The sequence below is a fragment of the Perca flavescens genome, chromosome 13 (genome assembly GCF_004354835.1).
Source record: "Perca flavescens isolate YP-PL-M2 chromosome 13, PFLA_1.0, whole genome shotgun sequence".
NCBI lineage: Eukaryota > Metazoa > Chordata > Actinopteri > Perciformes > Percidae > Perca > Perca flavescens.
The window spans coordinates 11555744-11582288 of NC_041343.1; the positions used below are offsets into that span (position 1 = coordinate 11555744).

Genomic DNA, 26545 nt, shown 5'->3' on the forward strand with positions numbered 1-26545 from the left:
ATATATATATATATATATATATATATATATATATATATATATATATATATATATATATATATATATATATTCTAGAGAATACTATATTAAAAAGTTGCATATTACTATTTATCAACTGCTTAGAACAGAAAGAAATAGAATCAGAAGCAAGAATACAACATAGGCAATGATAAAATGTGGCAAGCCATATGTTCGCAGAGATGCTGTAGATACATTTTGCATTTTAAATGTTGGATTTGAATTATGAATATGTATAAACTTGAGGTCCAACTTTAGTTTTGTATTCATAATATACATGTGACTTCATACTGTATGGACTCAAACACATTTCTAAAATGGAACATTACAATATGTTGAAATAAAAGGAGGTAATTTAAGCATGACATTGGGCCTGTGGCCTGTTGTCAGATCAATCTGATTGATTGAAAGTACCATACTGTTGCCATACTGTTGTCTGTACATGCTGTCTTTTAGACTCCGTCTTACTGCATGTTTTCCTTTTTGTTAAACCAGAGACCCAGTGCTGTTTTAGAAACAACTAACAAGATTAAGAGGTGAGTGCTACATAACTCTTTCACCCATGACTTCCCGTTTGAGGCACAGAAAGAGGCCATTTCTATGGAAATGCAATGTTTACACGCATGAGAGAAGTCTAATATCTGCCATTTTGAAAATGTTAAGAGCACAATGCTTCCTTGGGTTTCTCCCTCATATTGCTCTTAGCATTTTCTTCCTTGTTTTTCTATTTTTTCCCTGTGCTCATCCAGAGGAAAAACAAATGGTGTAAATGTCCTTGCGCCTGATTAAACAGAAGCCCTTTCTTTCTCCTACAAGTCTTTATCACTAGAGAGATACCTCACTAATGTCCCCCAAAGTAGCGCTTCCACTTCAAGAAGCTGAATAGGGCCTTTTTCACCTTGAAAGCATTTAAATGGAGTTGGTAGGATAGGGCACTTCTCCACTCCACTCTAGCAAGGTGTGTCAGGAGTTCGATGTTGTTTTGTGGAGCGTGAAGGTTTACAGTGGAAGCAATGTGTCCACTGCAAGGGAACAAAGTGATAGTGATGCATTGACAACACCAATCATATCCAAGAAAGACTACATCTCTTGAGGAGAGACATCTTGTGATGTCTAGCTTTGATTTCAAGAGTCCTCTACACATAACTTCAGAACTGTCCCGAAAGGTATGGTACAGTTTAAGATTTAAAGAACCGTCTCAATCCAGAAAACACTGGTACTTCATGGTTTTCCCGGTACTTCCACTGTAAGAAATTACAGTAAAAATATGGGATTTTTCTAACTATAATTGACAGTTCTTCCTAAATACAGTGGAATACTGTAAATGTTGAGGTATTTGAGGAACAACATATTAACAGCGAGCTGCTGTACAATTTTACGGTATAGTACAGTATTTTTTTTTCTTTTTCAGTAGCCAGGTTGAGTCCGCCCACAACTCTTTTAAAATTATGTGGCATCAAGTCCCCACCACTTCATGAAGAGAGTAATCGGAAAAAATATAATATTACCCCAGAAATTTAATACAAATACGTACAAAAAATAAGAAGAAGAGAAAGAGAGAAATTAGAGAAATGTTGCCCTGATTGTGAGTAACTCTGCCGGGCCAGCACAGAGGTTGACGGCGCCCATCACCTACTTAGCTCACATACTACATGCACATCCTCAGCCATCCTGCTCCAAAAGGTTTTATCAAGGTAACTGTGTTCTTATAAAATTCAACTGTACCATGGTTTGTGATTGTGTGTTGGATTTGCATTGTATTAATTGTTGTTGGTTTTTTTTGCAAGCATGCACCCTAATGTTTTGTAGGCAAGTTATCATTAGCTCATTAGTCATTTAATTTGCTTTTATTTCTTCCACGTTGTGACTAATTGGGATGCATTGGTACCTTTGGTTAGTGTATATGGCATTATCATTTGATGTCAGAAGATTATTTTTAGATGTATTTTAGATTAAAATACTGTTCTGAAATAATTTAAGGATAGCATTGTTGTTGGTATTTTTATATTTGTAGTTTAGTAAGACCAAAGTCTGCTTAACATGGATTGCAAAGTAATCCATGGCTTCAAAAATACCAATATCTCCTAATGGTTCAAAATGAATTTGAAGTAAATAACTAAAATAAACAAACTTGTCTGTTGCTCATTATTATAACATAATTTCTACAATGTATGTAATTTTCTCATGATTATAAGACACAGGTCATTTTCATGAGAAAACATCTTTGAGTGTTTTAATGAATTCAATTTAATTTAATGAATATGATGTGGTTCTGTATTAAGTGCAAATGACCCTAACCCACCACACCTAATATATTACATGCTTTCTCTGTTATTACATTTTTAGGCACTTCCTTGGAATCAAGAGTTGAACAAATTAAGGCCACCCAGGGGAAGGTGGTGTCAAAGAGGATGGGAGGCTGGTCCATAAGCTAGTGTGAATCCCCATGTGGCGACCCTCATCAAAAACTTCTTGGACTTTGAGTGGAGATTCATGTAGCCGACAACCCATCGCCCCACAAGATGTTCATGTTCTTCAGTTAAGTTCTGTTCAGTTAAATTGTGCAGTTCCAGGTTAGTTGTTGATTTGTTGTTCCATTAAATGCAATGTGTTATCTGAATGTGTTTTTTTTTAACACATATAAGCCTGTGTAATGTTTTTATGGATTTTCCCCAAATGTCATTATCTTATCTCTATCTATGAGTTCATTTTTCTTTATTTTTCCATTGTCTTGAATAAAAGGCCTTATACAGCCAATGAATTACTTGATGAAGTAATTTTTATATTAAACAATTTTCAGAGGGTTTTCATTTTGAAATGTACAATTTTAAATCATAAGCTTTAGCCTTGTTATACTGTGAAGATCGCATTCAATAGTACTTTTAAAATACATTTTAAAGTTGATAATGGAGATAGGAACATTAAAATAACAGTATAATGGCAACAAACAGATGACATCATCTTACCGTAAAGCTTTCTATTTCTACAGCAGAGTGCCATAAAACACTTTACAGCAACAAACTGTTGTTATAATTTACAGTAGGTACACTGTAGAATTACAATAAAGAGCAGGTAAATGTAGCTGCCAGCTCTTTACTGTAATTTAATGGGAAAATGTATTACATTGTACTATATTTACAACTCAAACTAATAATTTGAATTTAGCAATTTAGCAACTCTGTAGGCTAACCAAGACATTTAAATCAGGTGTGTGTATGATCAAAAGTCAATGTTAGTTAATGCATGGTGCTGGTGCCGATGGTCTCTTCCCAACTCGTTTTATAGGGACACTTTGCCGATTTTAATCCAACTCTGTGTCATCTTTGTGTGGACAGTGTGTTTAGATGAACAGTGTACAGAGGAGCAGAGCAGTACGTTTACGTCATCCACCGAATCTCAGCAGACCTCCGCTGCTCTGCTCCATGGGGAGCTACTTGCTCTGGCACACTGCCCACACTGCCATGACACAGCTGGATTTAATTTAGCAAAAATATCTCTTTAAGCAGGTCTTAAAGAAACACAAAGGTTTCCTGCTTGGGAAAACCTCTGACTCTAAACATAAACAGTGTCAAAGTCATTAACATTTTTACCTCCATGGACCAGGCCATTGGTACATGATGATAAAAATGCATCCTGTTAGTTATTAACTGACCAAGGCCAGTAAAGTTTGTGTTTGCTGGCAGCCATCAGCTGATTCAGCATATTCTCTTGCAGCAGGTGACCAGCCATTGGAGCCTACTTGTGTTGTTTCTACTCTGTAAGGCTTAAAAGTATCACAGTGATGTGAGATGTGACCATCAATTTTCAGGTCTTGGTTCAGAAGTCTACTGTGGAGTGTTGTGTTGGGACTGTTCAAGCAGGACATCCCCTTTAGGGATATGCTCCTTAGCCTCTGACTACCTCATGTTGCATTCATAAGAAAGCACACTGCACACTGCAACTGCTGGGTTATACAATACATTACAGCATAATTGATCTCATATGGAGCAATTTAGAGTTCAATACAGTAGAACTTTATGGAGCAATTTGAGAGCCAGAGTGACTCAGTAATATGCAATCCAAAAAGATGAGCTGAAACCAGTAGCCTCAGTATGATTGGTAATACCATAAATCCTTTGATTAACTGGTTTTAATGTTTATGTGAGAAGTATTGCTCTATGGATCTTACAGTCACAATTGAACGATATAACAATATCGTTTTTCCTCTGTCTTGTATTTGATATCTTTCTTTGATGGAATAAGATATTGGCGCACAATAAAAGTAGGGAAGCAGTTATATTATAAAAGTATTAAAAAATATCCTTTTTTCTTCACAGAAAGGGAAAAGGGCAGGGTAGTTCAATGATATATGGCTTTATTGGATGTCTTATGCTGAATGAATCCTAAAAATGACATTCCTATACAACAAAACTTCATTCATAGTTACGTTTTGAAGTAAACATATTTTGTGCCAGATTACATTTGTCTTTGATGTAGCCAATCACAAATATTCTATATCTTTATATAATATTCTAATCAAAGTCTGCACAAACTAACACAAGACCCTCACTCAGGAAACCGCTGTTTGTGATGACTTGCTTACATAGCATACTTAACCTACGTAACATTCTTAACATGCTTAACTTAAATTAACTTAGAAACAGTACCTAACTTAAATTACTAACATACTTATTGTAACCCAAATGATAATTTTCGAAACACAAACCAAGTAGTTTTGTTGCCTAAACCCATTTTAATTTACATTAAAGCTATAGTCCATGACTATTTTATACTAATAAAGTCTGTAACATTCAAGCCATTGCCAAATGAGTTGATACTAAGCTAATTAAAACTATCACTATAAGAATCTATGTTTAGAAAATGGTGTTGACATTGTTGTTGTCATTACTTATAATTCCTCATGGGGGCCACAGAAACTATGCACTATAGCTTTAACCACATGTTTAAAACAGCGATTAAAGTTAACAACGTGAGAATGTGGTTTATTACACTGTTTTTACATTGTACTTTAACTAAATACAGAGCTATCAGCTTGTAGTTGAAACCCCAAACTGGTTGAGTAAATGTTACAGCAAAAAGTAGCAAACATTCAATTATTATTTTTGGAAATAAACCCATCCACACGTAATTTAAAATGCTGTGTGATACAGTGTGGCTATGACAAAACGTACAGTTCACTGTAACTTTTTACATTTCTCTAGTAATGTGAAAATTGTCAGATCATTGGTGTACATTTCAATGCTGCTGTTTCAGGCATCCAGTGGACCGAACACCCTAAGCTGTTAGACAGAGCTTTGGCACTTGTATACAGGTTTGGGCTTTGTGGTCAGGACACATGTCTACTCTGTCTACTCTCACTAAGGCAGAGCATGCCTGGTGTTGAACACACTGTCACACACACCATCTGTTACCTCCAACACTCCTGGCTTGGACAAACACGCTTATGAGTAGGTAATGGTGCGGGCAAAACTTGTGACCTTGACACTCTCTCCTATGTGTGATCAACAGAGAAGCTGAGAGAGAGAGAGAGAGAGGTAGATTGATGAGAGCCAGTAGCCCTTTTGGATTTTGGTTTGTGTGAGAAAGGAAGCAGAGTCCCACGTTGCCTGGAAACATGTCTGTCTCAGTGATGAGAGATGGAGTCTTTCTCTGCCTCTCTTATCTCAGTCAACTTAAAAGATAAACATCACATCACCTCACTCAATAAATGTACATTCCCTTTTTTTGACCTTATGCTAGACATAAAATTCCATAACGCAATTACTTATGCTACATGCCATTTTCAGATAAACGTGCTTTTTTCAGATATATCATACCTGTTTTTGGTAGGGTGTGTTAATGTGTGTGTTAGTATAAGTAAAAGTAAATCAAGTTCTGTAATGTATGGGATGTATTCAAAATTCAAATACATAAAAAAATACTATAATAAAAAGACATAGTGGTGTCTGGTTTCATACAATGTAAGTGTGGCAAGGAATATGGCTGCACAATAGTGTTTTTTTAATCGTCATCGCAATATCAACTTGCGCATTAAACACATCGTAAAAGGCTGCGACATATCACAAAGACAGTCCGAGACGTTTTGTGTTAGTCGAAAGAGAATATCAGTAGAAAACTACGCTCTTTTTTTTTGGGTGACTTTTACAGTATCTCACAAAAGTGAGTACACCCCTCACATTTTAGTAAATATTCCATTATATCTTTTAATGGGACAACACTGAAGAAATGACACTATGCTACAATGTAAAGCATTACGTTTACAGCTTGTATAACAGTGTAAATGTGCTGTCCCCTCAAAATAACTCAACATACAGCCATTAATGTCTAAACCGCTGGCAACAAAAGTCAGTACACCCCTATGTTAAATTCCCATAGAGGCAGGCAGGTTTTTATTTTAAAAGGCCAGTTATTTCATGGATCCAGGATACTATGCTTCATGATAAAGTTCCCTTTTATGTCATTTAGCCTAATAGCTAGTTTGATTTGCATTGAGAGATGATTTTATGGAAAGTACCCCATGCCAATCTCTAGGTATGGTGAAGGGTATTTTGATGATGTGGGGCTATTTTGAGGGGACAGCACATTTACACTGTTATACAAGCTGTAAACTTAATACTTTACGTTGTAGCAAAGTGTCATTTCCTAAGTGTTGTTCCATTAAAAGATATAATGAAATATTTACTAATATGTGAGCGGTGTACTCACTTTTGTAAAATATAATAATAAAAAATAATGGTGGAAATGATTTCCTTTCATTTGTTTGAAGTTCAACAAGAAATTTGTTGTATTTTAGCAGAATACTGAAAGCAGCAGAATTGAGTACACTTTAATATCTGCAGTCTGTGTTGCATACAATACAAGCAATAACTTCCAACATCTGAGTTTCATAACTCATTTGTGACACTGGATAAGCTAATTAATCATCACTTTTTTTCAGCATCTAGACTGAATATTTTAACATCTCCTTTGTGTTCAGACACTGCCATAACCATTTGGGCTTTAGCTCCTTTGCTGTCTTCCACTATGTCCATTACTTACTCTACTGATTGTCTGTGGGAAGCATATGATATTAATACCAACAATTATTTTCCAACAGTAAGTGCTTATGATGAATAGCAGCATCACTGTGTATTAAGTAATTTGGTACAATTAGCACTTACCTGTTCTTGAAGTTTCCTTCGCAGATCATTAAAGTTCACCTTGATGGATTATGTGAGGTTATTAATTTCTTCAAAAGCCTATTTATTATCTCTTTGCACTTCTGAAAGACAGGATGTGCAATTGGTTAAGGTCACCCTCGGCATAAAATCTGAAAATCAGTCAGTGTCAAGTTACCTATATCCTCTACTGCATTGTGGTTTTTCTGAAACGGAAATGCAGTACTTTGTTTTCATTTTTCTTTTTTTTTATAAATGCCAAATATTCCTGCACTTCTGTTTTGTTAAAGCCAGGCTTTCATTATTAAAGCGTAAATAAAAACCTATTGAGAGGAAAGAGGTCTTCACAACACTATGACCTGGGCTGAGCTGCCCAAAGAACAATCAGACAGGAAGATTCTATTGGAAACGTCATTCTCTTGATGGATGAGATCTATCCAATTTAAATGATTGGGTTCACTTTACAACCCATTTATACAGGCTCGATTTAACAATCATCCACAATTACTACACAAGCTACTGCTGTGAACACAATGCCAAAAATGGTTTAATTTCACTCTCTGGATCAATAACACCTGATACAGCCCATCTCATTCTCGTCTCACGGCGAGGCACTGCATTTATAATGCTATTGGCAATATTGAGCAGTATTGACGACAAGGCTGTAAAAGCACCTCAGGCTGTGGGCGGGAATGAAGGGCCATTTCTTTACAGATGTACACCTTTTTTTGCGGGGGGGACACATTGCTTAACTTGACACATTGCACTATTTTGGCAGGGTGCATGGTGTACACAAGGGTTAGGAGAAAAAAAAGAACGGAAATAATAATACAGAAAGCCCATATGAGATCAGATCTGCAAAAACAAAGGAGGCGTGTTTGTTTGTTGGACAAACAAAATGGCTCCAGAGACAAAACTGTAGTATCAAGTTACAGTTGCAATGTTGCATACCATTAGCTTCTTTTCTTTCAGTTGGATTGTCCTGATTTACTGAATGTGTAAAGGTAAATCTAGCAGACAGAACAGTGTCATGATGTTGTGTGTTAATAAAATATAATGAACAGATGAGAAAAACACAAATCACAGAAACACTAATGCTTAAATGAGGGGTTTTTTTTTTGACAGGCATGCAATTAAATACAATTAAATGATTTAAAAAGTCTACAAATTATATATATATATATATATATATATATATATATATATATATATATATATAAACTGTCTAAGAACAAACTGAAAAAAGAACGTGACCAACAAAATGGCCAAAGCAGTATGTTTTCATTTAAATACACATTGCTCATGCTGCAAAAACTGAATTTATCAGCTCTTTGTGTTAAATTGCCTTCCAGTAAAAAAGGAAAAGACACACTAACGAGCACCATTATCAGCATCGAATTGCCCAGAATGCAAAGTGCTGCTGAGTTTTAGTGTTGGCGATCTATTGTGTATGTTATATTCGCCGGTTAGTTTCTCCCAGGGCAACGGAGTGGAGAGGAGGGGCTGCGCTGTGCTGCACCGTGCAGCTACTCACCTCAGACTGAATCCCGTCTCCACCTTTCATCTCCCAACTTGTCCCGTGTGAGGATGGATGCATTTCCTTGCGGTCGACCCCGGTAGAGTGTCAGAAGAATGCGTTCGGACAGGGGAACCGTCAGTAACTGGAGTATCTCTGGGCGTCGGTGATGTTTGCAATTGGTGACTGCAGAAATTTCCAACGTGTCGGCAAGTCGACAGACCACTGCTTACTGGTGCGCTATTGGAGAGGAAGATCGGACATGTGAATTCTTTCTTTTAGCTGCTACAATCACTGATTTGGTTCTTTTAGTTCACTAACTTGAAGCAGTACATTGTCACAAAGTCGCACAAGTGGAAACAGGATCGATTGATTAGTTGATTCTTTATTTCGCTTGAGGAGGATTTCATGCGCCGATAGCTGACGGGGCCAATATGCCAGAATGGGTCCTCTACAGTATTTATTTCTCTGTGGACTTCTGTACACCCAAATCGATGGTAAGTTTATGAATACATATATTAAGAACTGTTATGTTTGGAATGATGTCTTCCCTCACATTTCGCTTTAGAAAGACACATGGGGCTGTGACATGAAGCGTAGTCTCCAATGGTCTTGTCAGTTCAAGTGCATCAAAAAAGATACCGAGTATGGTATCCCACATGGTGTATAGTGAATTTGTAGTTTCTCTTAAATTCGTTTTTAAAATCATAAATGCACCATGCAAATTCACCATGTCAATGCGCCATATCATAGTACGTTCATTCAGTTTAATGTAAGAGCATGATATTGTGCCAGGCCAAGTGTTTAATGGCTTCGGTAGACGAAAGTTGCTCATTTATTCATAAGGGCTGCCCTAATTGAACACATTTGTTTCTGGAGCACACTCTTTGGCAGCTTTAAAATGGCCTGTATTATGGCAAGAATTGTGGTTCAAAATGTGTGCTGCATAAAAAAAAAATCCACACTAAACTTTTTGCGTTCTCAAAGTGAAAACTGCCTTAATTAATTTTGTTTTAATCAATTTAACTGCTTTTTGTCTTGCACTTGTATATTCTTTCAAAGGTGTTGCGAACCTATCAATGTGTCAGAATGTGCTCACAGTTTGCTGTTATGTTCTTATCTTGGGTCATAGTTCTTGTGGCAAAAGATTGCTCAGGCAGATGATGGAGCTAGCTGTACTGTATGTCCTATATCTGAAATGGCTAATGTGCCATAGAGAAGATGCTTACTCATGCTGTATATTCTGGAGATTCACCCTTGACTGTTTGTGTCTACAATTTATGGAGCTACTGTATACAGTATATGTAGCCTACAAGCTGCAGCTAAGTCTAAGAGACAAATCTAAGCTTCTTGATAGGAAGTGTTTTCCATGACATGTTTTATACTACTTTGTCCCCTGTAGCCCATATAACATAAATCTGTGTCAGTGGAGTAAAAGTGCATGTGTGGATTTGGGTGGTTCCAGGACACTGAAGTTGCTGTGTTGCCAGTTTATTTGATACAGCACATGTGTGCAATCTAAAGCAAAAGCAATACAATGGCTCCACAATTAATCCTACAGCATCTTTTCGAAGCATATAATGATCAAATTTTGTGGACATCATTTCAGGCAAGTGTTGATTCCATTCTAAGGTCATTTTGGAGCTGTAATTTGTATTGAACTGCTGCTGAAAGGTGTTTCTAATCATTTGACCACCCAAATACATAAAATCAGCACATCTCTGACATAGTCTCAACTAAAACATTACAAGCTACACAAAAAAGGAGTAATTGCACGGGTATTGCAGCTTGTAATCAATCTGCAGATACAGTATATGTAATAAATGGGTGACTTGGTGAAAATCAGCTTTTTCGATTTAGTAGTTAAAATTCAAACATCTGTGAGAAGGAAGCATAATTAATTCCAATTGATGGTGTCTGACTGACTATGCCTGTGGCAATACTGTAGGTAATCTGTGATCTATTAGAGAGGATGATGCTCACAGTTTGCAGTCTGTGCACAATAAAATTTATATGACACAGATTGTGCACCGTTTTATCTAAGTCTTTTATAAATATTACTTCTTTTGAATCTACAGGGCTCAGGCTGACTTTGTCAAACTTAATTTTCAAATGATAAAACGCCTGGAAGACAGGTGCTCTTTGCTTGACAATGAAATTAATCTTTTGGTCATAAGCCGGAATTGAGTTTCTCTGAACTTGATTGGTAGACAGATGTCACCTCAAAGTGACTTTTATTAGAGCCACACAAGCCCTAACATGTTCCTGACCAGCTTTTTCTGCCAGACCTTGAGTTTCAGCTTCAGCACCATGGACAGATCCTCATAAACAGACCCACTGGCGGTGAAAAAAAGGCCTGAGTGTAAACAAAGCTTGATGCGTAACAGCTTTAGTCAGTCCTAGGCTAAAAGATAAGCCACATTTTGGCCATTTCCTAAATGTATCCATACCAAGAATCTTTATTTTAAGCCATCATTGAATTTGTCAATTATACGACTATTCAGCTCTTAAAATGCCAACATTTAATTCAAGGAGCCACATGAAAAAAAAAAAAAAAAATATCCATCCATCTATTTATTTTCTATCCCCACTTATTTATATTCAGGGTCATGGGGTGCTGGAGCATGCATTGAGCAGAAAGCAAGCAAAACCCATGGATGGGTTGCCAGTCTATCACAGGGCAAACAGACTGACAGGACCCCGCAGGACCTTTTTGCTGTTAGATGACAGTACCAACCACTGAGCCACCAACAACTTAAATCCAATTTTAATTTGGTTGTCTGACAGCACAAGCCAAACTGTACATTAGCCACAGTGGAGACTGGATAATGGGACAACCAATTAGAAGAAGTCAGTATTCCACGGACTGTGTTCTTTTGTTTGTGGATCCACACAAATGTTACTTACCCAAGACACATATGAATAGATATTTGAAAGCATGTAAAAAAACATAATGTATCACCACTTTTTGGTGTATTGGCGCCACTGGCCATGGAATGGAATGCTTTCTGTCAACAAACCCTAGACAGTCACATCAATTTTACTCACATTTGCAGCTTAATTTCTGTTGCTGGGTAGCAGCCAATCATCATGGTTGCCTTTGCAATTTGTATGATTTGTCACCATCAAAGGCAAAAAGACAAGAGAACATGTAACATCGTTTTCATTTTATTTATATCCTATTTATTTCTACCCTTTACGAAAAAAAGTCTGTTATAACGACTTTCTAGGTTTGTGTGCACTCACACAATGGAAAAGGAAGACCTTTTAACACAGATATTATAATGTGCTCAGAGACCATGAAACAGATGAGAGTTGTGATCCTGTCGTGTCTGTAAACAAGCACAGTGCCACTGAGGTGTTCACACGGCCAAATAAATGGGAAGAATGCGCAGAGTTAGAGTTGCAGACTGAGTTGCGGTTATCCAAAGTATTATGTTTTTCTTGTGAGGATAGTCAGGATTCTTCTCATGACATTTGCTGAGGATTGACTATCAGACACTGAGGTTAAAATCTAAATATTATACATGTTAATATAACAATGTAGCCTTTAAGGTAGAATTGTAAACTTTGCCTATTCACACTTTTACATTACAAAGTGAAAAATCCAATGTAGCAGATGCTGTTCTACACCCACTGTGACAACATGTTTGATGATGTCAGTGTTTGATGGAACAGATGTAATTACTCCTCAGCTCCTGTCTGTCCAAGTAAATATGGGAGCCTGAGTGTAGTGACACTGCACGTAGTGCAGCCAGTAAGAACCAAACACTAATCCACTTTGATTTCAAGGACTGAAATGAAATTATACTTACTTTAAGTCTAACAATCACAGTTAAAAATGTGTGTACATCTAAGGTTTCTGTTTAAAAAGCAGTGGAAACAAAATGTTAGTGAGAGAGGAGGACTGTACAGACTATTTATTATACATTTTCCTCAATTTCAGAGGTATGACTGCCATCTTATTTTAATCAGCAATAGCAAAGAAAACTCCCTTTCATGTACTGTCTTAGTTTTGCAGTTGGCCGTGCTAACTAAATAGTTATTTTCCCAAATATACTGCTCTTGCTGCTGCAGCAGCAAAATTAAAATGCATTATTTACGGTATGCATTTATTATGACTATTTCTTTAATGGAACTTTTTACTCTCTTGTTTCTCCCTCTAGGGTCTCGTCTCCGCCAGGAAGACTTCCCTCCCCGCATTGTAGAGCACCCCTCTGACCTCATTGTGTCCAAAGGGGAACCAGCCACTCTCAACTGTAAGGCAGAGGGCCGTCCAACCCCCACGGTGGAATGGTACAAAGATGGGGAGCGCGTTGAGACGGACCGCGACAACCCCCGCTCCCACCGCATGCTGCTGCCCAGCGGGTCCCTCTTCTTCCTACGTATCATCCACGGACGACGGAGCAAGCCCGACGATGGCAGCTACGTGTGTGTGGCCCGAAACTATCTTGGAGAGGCTGTAAGCCGGAACGCATCTCTAGAAGTAGCACGTAAGTTCATCATATCCCTCTCAGCACAAAGGTAATGCCCTGGTCAAAGAAATCTCAGTGTTGCATGACAATAAAATGGAAAAATTGTTATGCAGTAAGCATTAAGGTTGGTAACCTTTTGTGGGGTATATGAAATGTGAAAAGCGTTAATGTTGTATTTCGAAAAAGGTAGAGTTCATGTTAAATTAAGCATAACATTTTGGGGCTGTTGTGCTGAGAGATCCATATTTAAGATGCAATCTGTCATAATATGAGCAACGTCACCTTTCCACCTACAAGTATGTGTATGCTTACCCATGTGCACAACATGTGTGCGCATATGTGTGTGAATATGTTTTCAGACTGCTAGTGAGACCTGTTTGGATGACCTGTTTGAGTAATATATGGGCAGAGCTGTGAATCGCTCCAGGGAGGGAGAGAAAAGAGGGGCAGGATTTTAACCTAGCTAACTCTCTCTCACTGTTTGGATTTGGAAAGATGCAGCCTGCTCCCAGCCAGTTCTCTCCCTGTGTGGGAGAGAGGCGCTCTGGGCTATTCACATTTCCATTATGTGCTAAACTGAGCTGATTTCTTGCCATGAACAAGTTGCACACACACGCTCGGACGCACACACAGATATACATGCATGCACACACAAACACACACACTGTCTTTTGCTGCTGTCTGTTTCTCGCCCTCATAGAGATGTACAAGCAAGGAAATAGGGAATTCCAGGCAACCTGCCCAATAATTTCAATATACATGCCTGTTTTGAATCATAAGATATACATATGAGTTGTTGGGCCTGACTGTATTCTGTATTTGGCTCTAAGCGGAACTGATGAAATAGTAGGGGAAAAAAGAAGAAGAAAAAACTGAGATAAGAGCCCTGAACCTAATAGCGACTCAGTCGAGACATTATCTGAGATCTTTGTGTCGTTTTGTGCACAACATCCTCCTTTTGTCTTATTGCCTTTTCCACATTATACACTTTTATTTCTATTGTCTTCTTTCACTGGTGCTGTTTCCTATCCTTTCCCTCAAATCAATAGTGGGGAACTGTCTTGGAAATATGAATGCTTAAGGAGATGCTGGGTAAATAGGAATGTGTGTGTGTATGTCGTTTTACAGGATACAACATTGGCTTTTATGTATAAAATGAGGAAGTTTGGTGTTGGATATTTTAGTGGATTACTATCTAGTGCTAAAGTTATTATAACAGTATCCCTGTCCCACTGTAATCAGAACCTACACTGAACGATATGTCACATTTACATTGCACATCTTGGAACAGTACAGTTGTATTTCAAGATAGTGACTAACTCTCTCTCTCATAAAGAAACCAGAGACCCAAAACTGTCGTTTTAGTGTCAAGAGACAAATGTTATAGCCGCTCCACTGATTCCCTTGACTGAATAGAGGCCGACTTTATGAACACAATGACTGTGTGAGAGTGATTTTGTGGGGATTTTCTGGTTTTACTTAAATACAATAAAGCTCATTTTTATTTTGCAGCTCAAACGGGCATTCTGAATTCATTTTCTGAGTTAATTGTCACATTCATTGTAAGCATAGGAGCTGCAATTATTATTGGCAAATCACTTTTTTTCTTTTCTATTGTTGGAAGAGAGGTATTTATGTATCAGCAACACATACTGTATAGGGGGTAAAATAACAAAATATTGTTGCAAATATTAAGTACCAAACATACAGGAGCTAAATCTAAATATCAGGAATACACAGCAGCTGTCATAGGTGTCTTGAATGATGTATTGTAGAATATTAAATCATTCTTGAAGCCTTGTTTAGATATCTTCATGAATTTCTATGTATTTTGCTATATATATGGGGGTGATACTGTCTTGATAAATGCATGCACAGTGGAGTGCACCTCATATGTCTATAAGTCTCTGTTTTCCCTGGCAGCTATATGACCATGCAGACCCACCATAGGATCTAAATAGTCAATTTCCAGTGCACATTACATGTCAAGTACCTTCTGTTGGACTACTTGGGGATTTTCAATTGCCTGATTGTCAGGTCTCCTTTAAAGCTGGATGGCAACATAATGACTGTGTAGGCTTTGCAATGTAGTAGTCAAATTTAAATCGCATTTGCCATGGGTGGTTTTCTAACCCCATGTATTTTGATGTTCACTTCATTGTAGAAGCTACATCCAGATAGCTTACTCACAACTTTATCCACAAATGAAGTTATCTCAGTCTTGTTTGCCAGCCGAAATAACAGACACTAACCCATTTTGTCCTATGTTGTCTCCTCTTGTGCAGACAATGTCAATAGGTTGTTTTTTTCTTGAGTTTCTCTTACATAAAAAACACAGTATGTCCAAGGCAGCCTCTAGTCTTCTTTGTGTAATTCAGAACAACATGGCTATAGGGATGCATAATCGCATGACTCCTTCAGGGGCTGCAGGATCCTGCCAGTATTGCTGCAGCCAAAGTTGTCATGCAGTGCTGCGGGTGGGAGCAAGCGGGTAGATGAAAGTGCTGTGGGGATGCTCTGACAGTGAGCCTAGCTCAAAATGTTTCCTGAGAGTCCACACACATCCTCAAATTTTCTAATAGGTTGTAGCATTGCATCTCAACCAGTGGCTTAGAAAATGTAGCTAACTCAAGGGGGGGCTGCTCCCCTGGGTACATTTGTGCTGTACAAGCTCAATTTCGGTGGGTCGTCATGCATTTTATGAGCTTCAGTGTGACTGAAATCTGAAGGGGCATTATTCATTCCATGTGATGCAAAACACTTCAGCTGTTTAAGATGGTAGCAAAGCTTGAAATATGTAAATTATGTAGATATGCCAGAAATCTACATCTGGCAGCCTGGCAAAAACAAATAATATACCTCATAACAGTTTTTTGTCTTATAAATTAACCAGTCCTTAATAAAAAACACTTACTTCTTACTTCTTTTTTTCCATACACATTGCACAGTAGAGCCTCTGACAAATAATCAGTAGACCGTAAACTTGCAAAATCTTGATATATGTCTTACCCAGCAGAAACCTCAAAAAAGCCGAAAAAAATAACGCATGATGTCAATTTTCCTTAAATTTGGAGACATAATTTATGTTTTCATCATCATGTATTTCTTCTTTCTCTATTTGTTTTTTTATTCATTAACATATTTGTTAGATGTTAGAGTTACGCTTGTTCTTGTTGTGCCTAATCATCTAAATTCAGGCTCACTTCATTACAACTGTGATGTCTATTAAGACAGTATAAAGATACATCTGCATGGTTATTTCATCTGTGCTAAATATTGAAGCATACTGTAGATATTTTATAGAATGGTGTATTTACAGGGGAAGTGCTTTGTACATGTAACACACATCTCGCTTTAGTTGAAAATGCCTGATCCATCCCAACATAAGAATTTTGTCAGACTGTAAAAAAGAAAGCGAAAAAAGAAGGACCCTGGAGGGTAGCAAATTTGATCCAAGGCCAGTAAGGGAACATGCACTGCCTCAGTTGATAGACCTTCACTGGGCACAAATATTGAGGATTCTCACTCTTGTTGAAATTATATTTCCTGTACCACTGGGTGCATATTTGACACAAATGATAACATCAGCCATAAGGCCATGTCTGTTTATTATTAGACAGACGGTCTTGTATTTTTTGCTTCATAAACAAGACTCATTGTGTTTGTTGTACTGTTGCAGCACGTCACTTATTTCTCACATCCAAGTATGCAATTTTAATAATCAACAGTCACCTGCTGTTAATGTGTACAATCACACATGGCCAACCGCCGAGCCAGCTTTTCACATTTTTAGTCTCTTTATTCAGACGCTGCAGCTGAGCACTACTTCAGAGCAACGTCAACAAACAACTGTGCGACCTCCAGGCCACCAGCGGACTGGCACTAATCATCATCAGAGTGAGTGGCTGTTGATGGAATTAGAACAGCTCCCGCAAACTATTAAGAAGGGACAAAAAGACATAAACAGTGATGTGTTGATGGGAGTTGTGGGTGGAAGGGCGGCGGATGCAAGGGTGTTCATTAGTACAAAACTCAAGAGCAAGATGAGTCCCCCTCTGTTTGACTGTGCTAAGTGAATTAGAAGTATAGTTACTCAGCCAGACCATCATCAATTAAATCCTCCCAGTTATGGGCAGCCAACAAACTAATCAATGCTAGATAAATCTAGTGTGTGTTTTAGTACACTGTGGTGATTATTTTAATGAGAGATTTAACACAACGCTCCACATTTATCTGAAAATCTAGTAGAAGGAGTGAAATTAAAGCCCCAAGATTTGTTTTCTGAGGTACAGTTGTGGATTCTGAGCCAAGATCTACAAAAAGGAGCATTTAATAAATAACATAACTTGAGAATTGTTACACATGTTGTTTTTAAAGCTACTAGTGCTTGCTATGCAGAGGGAGGTAATTTTGAGTCTGAGCCTAACCCACCATACAGACGTTAGTGTTACGATTGGCGGCAGAAAATATCTAGAACCTGGCCGAATCAAATCCAACAAGATTAACTAAGGAGTCTGCAGCCACGCTAGCGGCTCTGTGAGGCTGTACTTAGGCACAGCAGTGCTTTGAGCTAAATGCTAACATCAAAATGCTAACGTGATTGTAGCTAGTATAATTTTACCATGTTTACCATTTTAGTTTAACATGTTATGTCAAAAGTTGCTGCTTAGCACGAAATACAAACTACAGCTGAGGCGAATGGGAAACACATTAGTTTAGCAGTAAACCAAATGATTGGAAACACTTAAATGTTGACCTTATGATGAAACTAGATGGATGTTTGTACCAAATTTTGTGCCAATCCATCAGGGATGTTGAGGAATTTTACAACATAAGTGAAAACTTTGACCTGCAGGTGGCGCTAGAAGAAAATTCAGGGATCCCCAGTCATTAGTCATTAGGTTTCATTCTAAATGTCTGTCATGGTTATCCATGATATGATGATGATATAGACCAACCAACAGACAGACATGGACATGTTGCTTGCATAGCTGCAACTATAAGCATGGTTAGATACTAATAGGGATAAATGAGAAAATGCATTGTTTGTTTTGGTTTTGTTTTGTCTTTTGTAATTAGGGTGAACTAACCCTTTTTACCCTATAGGGTTCTGACTACTGAAATTGATGTGATGCTGTCAACTAGAGATACAACTAGAGAATTGTATCACTAGAGACAACTCACCACTCTGTTGATCTTTTTGAACTGAAACACATAATTCTAACAGGAGAATGTCAGTGTGTTTTTTCTCCACACAACCAATCTTTTGCCAGCCTTCCAAGAGTTTCATTCTGACCTTTAGTCATTGTTATTTATTTCTCAGTTCAGTTTTAAATTAAATTAAATCAATTAAAGTCTGCTACCTGAATATTTCATACATTCCTGTCTGCTAATAATAATAATAAAAAACAAGTTAACTGATTAGATTAGTTAGCAAATTAGAAAGACCAGAGACCAGTGGCCTGTGATTGGCAACATGAGATTGTTACCTCTATCTCATTTTCACACGTTTCGCTAGTCAAAACAAACAGCATAATAGCGACCATTGAGAGTCCTGTAGCACTCACAAATCTGTAATCTGTAATTCGCAAAAGAAGTATCTCTGGAAAGTAGTGCTCTCAATTGGGGGAACCAACAGTTGACCACTCATTCCCACATATATGAGCATCTTGTCACCACTTCTTTTTAAAATGTGTAAGAAAAGTTTAGCATTTAATGATGACCTGTGCTTTGAAGCTATACATTGAAAGAGATGGGAATGCCATTCCATCTGCCCCATGCTTATCTAGTCATTAGGAATAACTTCAGATGATTCAAATGATTGACTCAGATATGTATTTTGTGTACTGCTATAAAACCTGGTCGACATTGCTACTCACCATATGCAAAATATCCATTTGAATAAGCTAATTGTGAATTTAGAATGTTATTATTAACATTATTCAATTTAGGCCATAACAATTATTTAAATTTGACCCCAGCTTGTGTTGTGACTCTGGTTGACAAATCATCCACGTCCTCATTCTCTGCTTCCTTGTCACTGTCTTCTCTTCAGTGATGGGCATTCCTTTGAGCCATTCAGCGCTGTAGACTACACAGTAAACAACATTAGCCTAATTGGCATGATTTGAGAGTCAAAGCTATGCTTTCTCCAGGCATAAAATAGTGTTTTCTCCCAAAGTGCATCGCATGGAAGGAATCATTTATATTATCCCCTTCCCCATTGTTTTGCTTTAATCCTGTCATACACCACGTGGGGAAGTGGATTGGAAAGTATTCATGTTTGGTCAGGCCTGGGTTCTAGTCATGATTTTGGATGTGATACCGGAAATGAGGGTGTGGTAAGCCATTAATATTATTAACCACCTAGTTAGCGCTAGTGGTGGGATTCTGAAAATGTAGCACAGCACTTGTGTAAGGGATTCTATTGGGAGGCACTCTCTAATGTTTTGGAAAGTGGCAAGTTGCCATCAATCAGGCATTTCACTCTTACCCATTGACAGCATCCAAAGTTAGTTCCTGCCAGCCCTGTGTGTTTCCAGGCAGACTGTCAATGTTTTCTGTGAGTAGATAGGTTGGCCACATTGCACCATCTGTTGCCAGTCCGACAGCACTCCTGTGTACTTATCCCCTTCCTCTGCCTTGCTCTCGTTAAGACGGTGCAGAGTACAAAGTTTTGTGAACCCAGCTGGTCAGAACTGATCTTTCTCAGCTTGAGGTGTTAAGGATTAGTTTGGGTTCTCGTTATATTCTTCCTACCTTCTTCCTATAATATATACATTCATTGACTAAAGGTGAATAACTTAATTGTTTCATCATTTTTGACATAATGCAACAGAAAATGTATTACATGTTGTCTTCTGTGGTGTTCTGCTCTGGTCAATGTGTTCTGATAAACCAAATACACTGGGGAGAAAATCACTCTGCCGTTTCACTAAATGTTGAATAATTGTGATACTGTGTGTGACACATGCAAGAGCATCTAAAATGTTGAAGATGTTATATATATATTTTTTGTGGTTATTTAATCAGTGGTATCTGAAGGAGCTTCAACCTTCATGATTAGGTAAAGCATATAGATTATGTAGGATTCTCGTAGGGTACAGATTTGATCATTGGCAAATTATCAAAGATGTTTTATCAATATTAATAAAGTTATGAATATGGTTATTAATAACTTTATCAAATCGAAAAACAATCAAAACGGGGCACCACCCTGCAAGTCAGGGACCAATAATCAAACTGTGGAACAGTCTCATTTCTGTGGTAATCCTTTAAAAAGGAAATAAAGGAAGGGGTGAATCCAAGCACGGACCTGATCAACCAGCAATTATTACAACAAGTACACAAATAATCACAAGCAACTGCTAATTAAGTATAATAAGATTTATTAACGTCACAATTATCAGTAGCTAATCAATAATCCTTCGATAATAAACTTATATATCTTTTACAATATCACAACCAAAACAAAGCAAAAACAAAGCAGAATGGACACGTCTGTGTCTGTGTGTGTGTGTGTGAGAGAGAGTGAGTGAAAAGGGTCGGGCGGTGTCGAAATGTAGTTCTAACACAAAAACAACTCCAAAAATGGCTACTCCTGTGAGCTGCACAAAACTATTTAGCCTCAAGAGGGCGGTAGTAGTGCGGGGTGCACGGAGAAGGGCCGAAGAAGCCGGGGGGGTTGCTAGGCAACGCGCACGCTTAGCCGGTATGGTAGCTAGTTCCTATGTTAGCTCTGTATGAACGTAAACCGATTCCACGTGGCTAAACTACAGCGTTAGCTCGGGAGCTACGCGGCTAGCCTGTGTCGTGTGTGTGTGTGTGTTAGTAAAAGAAGAAAGAGAAGAAAAGTAAAGAAAAGAGGCACTCTGATCTTAGTTATCAATACTGACCCGCCCCCCTCAGCTACTCCGGTCTGGACCACACGTGTAGTTAGGACAGACTGAGACTTTTGACTTACTGAGGGAAACTTTGGTCATTATAACCACTCCAGTGGCTAACAGCTGATTCCGCGATTCTATCGCAGACAGTAATTAAAACTCTGTGAAAGGAGTGATTAAGCAGGTAGCGCTTATGGTTTTAACCAGCTACTTAACACAACATCAACAGTACCATGATCTATTGATACATTCACAGAACAGATTAATAATCACATATGGACCAGTACATGATTAAATCAGATCACCTTAATGGCAACAAGTGGTAGCGAACCCTTTGCTCATTAATAAACACACTACTTATCTCTGCCCAGACGTAAGCGTCCTTACGGTGTGTTCAGTCCATTTGTTTCTGTCCATAGATTTCCACAGAAATTAAACAGAACGAATCCCTTGGCGCTCGTCAGCAGCCACGGAGAAACTTACTCCAAAAAGGCAGAAGGGGGAAGTTTAGTCGACTTTGAGAAGAAAACGTTGTTTGTCCTTCTCCTGCAGATATGAAAATACTGGTGCGTTTTCAAGCATCCACCGAAATAAAATCCACTTTCTCCAGAAAATGGAAGTTCAGCACAAGCGCTTGCGCGCTCCCCTCAGCAACGGAGTTGCAATGGAAGACGAGGATTTTCCTAGGATCAGGCTTTTTATAGGTTAAGACCCCCTGCTGTGTTTATGGTCCCGCTGAACCAATAGGAAGACTCAAAACTCTTGAAAGGGTGAAGACTACCATCTGAATTTCTTTTAAAGACTACAAAGTTCTTTGACTTCCTGCCAGTTGTGAGGCGTTTCCCTTCTGGCTGGCACTTTTGCATAGAGGTGTGAATTACCCTGGCTTTGGGGTTTACATGCAGGCCAAGATTCCTTTGTCTCTGAGCACATGTGTGTCCTGTATCCAGAGGTCAGTTTAATCTGAGGCCTTTTGGTTAAAATCAGGGTTAACCAGACTCTTGGTCCCCAACAGTTATGTATACAAATAGAAAAGAGTATTGGGATGAATATTACCATTGCCTATGCTGTGAATGATGGGTATCTAGTTGGATTTGTGGTAAAAGAGTACTCAGTCTAGCACAGACAGAACTAAGATGGGTAAAGCAGTTAAAATACCAACAAGAGGATTGTTCTTTAAAAGCCTTAGTTGGCGATTGCTCCTATATCTCTGATCCCAATCAAACTGAGGGATTGCAATGGTGGCATGATGCTGTTGCTGGGCAGCACGTAATCTGCTATCAGTGTCTTGTGTGCCAGTGAGCTACACATAACTATTTACAGCGGTTATATTAAGGCATAAAAAATACAGCAGTAACTGAAACACAAATCTAAAAATGTACCCGAAGGTTCAAGTGCCCCACTAATGTTCCTCTTAGCTTGATGTGTGTTGTTTATGTCGCTACAAGTTTTGTCCGTTTAATCAGATACTGTAGCTCCGGGTGGTCAGTAATAGGCACTACTAGACTTTTTCTCCATTTCTGTTGTTGACCGTGCAATAGAGAAGAACACCCCCTGAGCTTTTAAGATTAGGCTGCACGGAAAAAACTGAAGACCATTTATCTATTCAGGGTTGGAAGTTTTTCCAACTCGGGGCACTTGGAGCCCTCATTCAGAATCACACAGAAGAAACGCACAAAATTAATAAAATCCAGTGCTGAAAATATTGTGATTCCATGATTTGAAAAATAAATTACAGTTATAAGACATACTTTTTTTACAGGTTAAAATTTAAAAAATAGCATTCACAATAACATTAATCCTGCTATAATGTCTTCTGTTGGGATTGATAGTATAATGATGGATGTCAATTGCGATCATTTGCTACTGATTAATTTGAAACTCTGTCTGCCAGGTTGAGGTAAAAGTTTGTTGAAGGTTGGAGTTGTCTGGTCCTAGGACAATGGGTTGTTGCTTTCAGTGAGGTCACACAGGATGTCAAATGTATAATGATAATGTACAGTTGATTACTATCTGTGTTCTCACTCCATTTAAAGTACTGCAGTAGAATCCCAATGGACTTTTTGCATTTTGTGCATACTTTCTATAATTGCTGTCCAGTATAGTGGTTGATTATAATAGCATATGTGCCAATAATATGGCGGATGTGCCGACCATACAATCTTTTAATAGCTCAACATTTGCCAATGTAAGACGATAATAAAACAATACCACTTGGTTTAATACAGCTTTGGAACTATAGTAGATGTATTTCTTGTTTAAGGTGGTCTAATGCTTGTAACAGTGCAAATATTGAGTTGGCCAGAGCAGGCAAGTGTAACTAATGTATGCATATTTTTTGGCTGAAGACAGTGAGATAAGGGGCTAGCATCTGGTGCTAACTGGACCATGCTCACTCATTGGAGGTCTGTGCATTATGAGGTTTGGTAAGTTAGCTAAGGGCTAGCATCTGGTGTTAATTGGACCATGCAAACACCTTTTAAGAGCTCTGGTGCACTTTCTTACAGTTGGTTGGAAGAAACATATGCCTGGTGTGAAGAAGCATGCTAACTGGATTTACTATGTTAAAGTTTGTTGTAGCTCTCTAATTCTCTTAAGAAGCAGCCATATGTATGCATACATTCAAGATACAATTCCACATGTTACATTTTAGGGTCAATTAGTGTCATTTTAATACATTTACCCCAAGTTTTAGAACATTATGAGCTCTGTAAAGACATATGTTACTGCAGAGCTGTATTGTATTACATTAGATTGACAGGTGTACCTAATAAAGTGGACACCTAGTGTCTATTAAACCCTGGTAAATGCTTTTAGGTGGTCATGTGATTCTCTTGAATCTAATTATCTGACTTCAATTAAAGTGTGTGGTTATGCTTCGGCACTAGGAATTTGAATTTGGCTTGAATTTAAATCGTCTCCATTTGGCACTACCACTTCTCATATTTCTCTAAAATAATTCAACTTAATCAACATCTCCCCTTCAAGTAATGCACATATTGAATTTTAATTTCAATTTCAATAGTACACCATATCACCATTAAATATCTTCCCCCATGTTAGGAAAATTTGGACAAAAGATATTATTTGTTAAATCAGCGTTTTTTTTCCATGACAAAAACTATAGTGCTGACTCAATAAAAAATAGTCTATTACTGTAGAACAAAAAGTATGATTAAATGATATAATTTGTGCTCGGTTGACTTGATTTTCTTATTTACTTTGCCCTTATATAAATTAATAAACCTTCCTGGATATGCTATTTTATTAAACGCCTAATCAAGTTAGTGCTATTGTTTGAATTCATTCAAAAGAGAAGACATAACTAAGACTGTAATATTGTGTCGCCTGATGAAAGGTTATTAATTCAAAGATGCATGGCTGAAACTAGACTAGGCTGTATTCACTGTAAAGTCCAGTCTAATGGCTGCAGGAGTCAGTGCCATCCATTAGTATAACAGTGGCTGTGTTCAGGAAGTCATTGGCAAAACTCTGGTAAAGGTCAGATTGGGTCAAGCTGCTTCCATGCACCCGTCATAGTCTGTGACTGAGGAACCCTGTTATGAATAAACCAAATCTCCCTGTCTGCCCAAGGTGTCCTGCCCACAGATTGAAAATCCTCCAGCAAAACAGCATGAAAGGGTTCAGCTGCCAGCTACACCGTCCCTATCTGACAGACAGTGCTTCTTTTACAGTGAGAAGAAAAATATGTCAGAGTAGCCTTCAAGTTTCACTAGTCCAAGGGAAGACAATGTGCTAAATATGCATCCAGACATTTATTTAAATACAGACAATAAAATAGCTTACATTCTCTCTGTCAGTAGCATACTTGGCAAAGGCCGTATGACACAATCCATTTTCAGATATGACTGATCACAAAATGATTCATCACACTCCGCTGTCTACCTTTCAAGGTGGTATATTGTGATGCCATTGACGTTGCATTATTGGCTATAATTTAGTGCAAACGTGTTTCAGCATTTTAATTTGAAATATGGCTATACATCTCCTTTTAGATGAGTTGGCGCTGGCTTAAGCTACTCCATTAGCAGACCTTGAATGAGGCCTTCACACTATTACATATACAGCTGTAACTTATTGCTGCTGTCATCTATGGAAGGCTGCAGATGTGTGTAGCCTTCTGTTTTCTGAAAGCTACATGCAGCCATGTTTTATAACCGTTACATAAAGTCCGGTATGACTAGATAGATAGACAGATAGAAGATACTTTATTCATCCCCGTGGGGAAATTCAAGTGTCCAGCAGCTCACACATAAACACACATTTGTATACACCACACAGTTCCCTATAATTAATTAATAAATAAATAAATACATTGCGAATGCATACACAAGAGAGTTAAAAACAGAATAAAAGCAGCATAATTATATTATGTCTGGGTTAAGAGTTAATGGGAATTAAGGGGAGGGGGTGGGGGGGGGTCATTTGTTGGTGTTAAATAGCCTGACGCCTGTGGGGGACAAAGGATCTCCTGAACCTCGCTGTCCTACAGTGCAGCGAGAGCAGTCGCTCACTGTAACTGCTCCTCTGTCCAGCCAGGACGTTGTAGAGGGGGTGGTTGTCATTACCCATTATGGCGTACAGTTTGTTGCATGCACGCCCCTCTACTACAGTTCTCAGTGAGTCCAGTCTTCTGCCCAGCACTGAGCTGGCCTTTTTGACCAGCTTATCGAGACGTCTGCTGTTCTTGTCTGTCATGTTGCCACCCCAACAAACCGCACCATAAAACAGGACACTCGCCATCACAGTCTGATAAAACATGAGCAGCAGATCGCTACTAATGTCAAAAGATCTGAGCCTCCTGAGAAAGAAGAGACGGCTCTGTCCCTTTTTTTACAGAGCATCTGTATTAGCGGACCAGTCAAGCTTACTGTCCAGGAGTACACCCAAGTACTTGTAGGTCTGCACAACCTCAATGGCCTCCCCCTTTATGCAGACCGGCTGACAGTTTGGCTTTGAATTCCTAAAATCCACCATCATCTCTTTAGTCTTGGTGGTGTTCAGGAGGAGACAGTTCTTATTGCTCCTGTCACAGAAGTCCTCCACAAGGTCCCTGTACTCCTCCTCCCGTCCACCTCGCACACATGCCACAACAGCCGTATCATCGGAGTACTTCTGGATGTGGCAGGACTCAAAGTCCGATGAGTACAAAGTGAACAGGAACGGAGCCAGAACTGTCCCCTGTGGAGCCCCCGTACTGCACTCCAGCAACCCCGAAACACACTTCCCCAACTTGACAAACTGCAGCCTTGATGTTAAGTAGACCGTTATCCAGTTGGTCAAGGAGGGGGCCACCCCTATACTTACGAGCTTGTCTCTCAGTATAAGGGGCTGGATGGTGTTAAATGCACTAGAAAAGTCAAAAAACATGATCCTTACATAAGAACCAGGCACATCCAGATAGGCATAGGCCCAGTGCAACATGAAGAGGACCGCATCCTCGACTCCTATATGTTCCTGGTAGGCAAACTGAAG

The 26545-nt window shown here is 38.5% G+C and overlaps 1 protein-coding gene and 1 long non-coding RNA gene across 2 annotated transcripts in view; both read left to right on the plus strand.

The window, feature by feature from the left end:
• Window positions 1–2701, plus strand: part of LOC114567135 (uncharacterized) — a 104102-nt gene extending 101401 nt beyond the window's left edge. The window contains exons 4-5 of the long non-coding RNA XR_003694125.1: window positions 514–554; window positions 2365–2701. This is a non-coding gene — a long non-coding RNA (uncharacterized LOC114567135). The remainder of the gene's footprint in view (window positions 1–513; window positions 555–2364) is intronic.
• A 5975-nt stretch (window positions 2702–8676) lies between these two features.
• The window catches only part of LOC114566562 (roundabout homolog 2), an 87728-nt gene continuing 69859 nt past the window's right edge, over window positions 8677–26545 (plus strand). The window contains exons 1-2 of the mRNA XM_028595115.1: window positions 8677–9188; window positions 12858–13184. Coding sequence (XP_028450916.1) covers window positions 9134–9188; window positions 12858–13184 — 382 coding nt within the window. The 5' untranslated portion in view covers window positions 8677–9133. The remainder of the gene's footprint in view (window positions 9189–12857; window positions 13185–26545) is intronic.